At 71.7% G+C, this 459-nt stretch overlaps 1 protein-coding gene across 2 annotated transcripts in view; it reads right to left on the bottom strand.

Moving 5' to 3' along the window:
• Positions 1-443, bottom strand: part of CACNA2D1 (calcium voltage-gated channel auxiliary subunit alpha2delta 1) — a 567,237-nt gene extending 566,794 nt beyond the window's left edge. For both annotated transcript variants that reach the window (XM_006155764.3, XM_006155766.3), the window contains exon 1: positions 162-443. In XM_006155764.3, coding sequence (XP_006155826.1) covers positions 162-256 — 95 coding nt within the window. In that variant the 5' untranslated portion in view covers positions 257-443. The remainder of the gene's footprint in view (positions 1-161) is intronic.
• Between the last annotated feature and the right edge of the window lie 16 nt (positions 444-459).

Raw genomic sequence — 459 nt, 5'->3', positions numbered from 1 at the left:
TCCCGCCGTTCGGCCTCTCCGGATCCGAGCTCGGCTCGCCCGCCGCTCGATCCCCACCCCCACGGGCAGAAAAGCCCCGCAACTCCGGCACCAGCCCCGGCTCCCAGCTCCCGCGGTGCCCTGGGCCCGCGCTCCCCGCCCTGCCCGGCCCGCCGACTTACGTGACGGGTGAAGGGAACGGCTCCTCCGACGAGGGGCCGATCAGCAAAGATTGGAAAAGTGTCAGAGTCAAGGCCAGCAGGCAGCCAGCAGCCATCTTCGCGATCGAAGATCAATCCCCCCTCCCCAACGGGGAAGGAACGGTGCTGGAAACCGCGGGCGGAGGAAAAGGAGCACACGCTGCCTGGACCGCGGACGGCCGGAAAGCTTGCGCGCCGGGGCCGAGGCGTGGAGGCGCACCGGGGACCGCGGAGGCGAAAGCCGGCGCGGGGGAAGGGGCGGTGGCGGGCGGACCCACTA

The sequence above is a fragment of the Tupaia chinensis genome, unplaced genomic scaffold (assembly GCF_000334495.1).
Source record: "Tupaia chinensis unplaced genomic scaffold, TupChi_1.0 Scaffold000466_1, whole genome shotgun sequence".
NCBI classification, from domain to species: Eukaryota; Metazoa; Chordata; class Mammalia; order Scandentia; family Tupaiidae; genus Tupaia; species Tupaia belangeri.
This window is presented reverse-complemented; position numbering and strand designations above follow the sequence as displayed.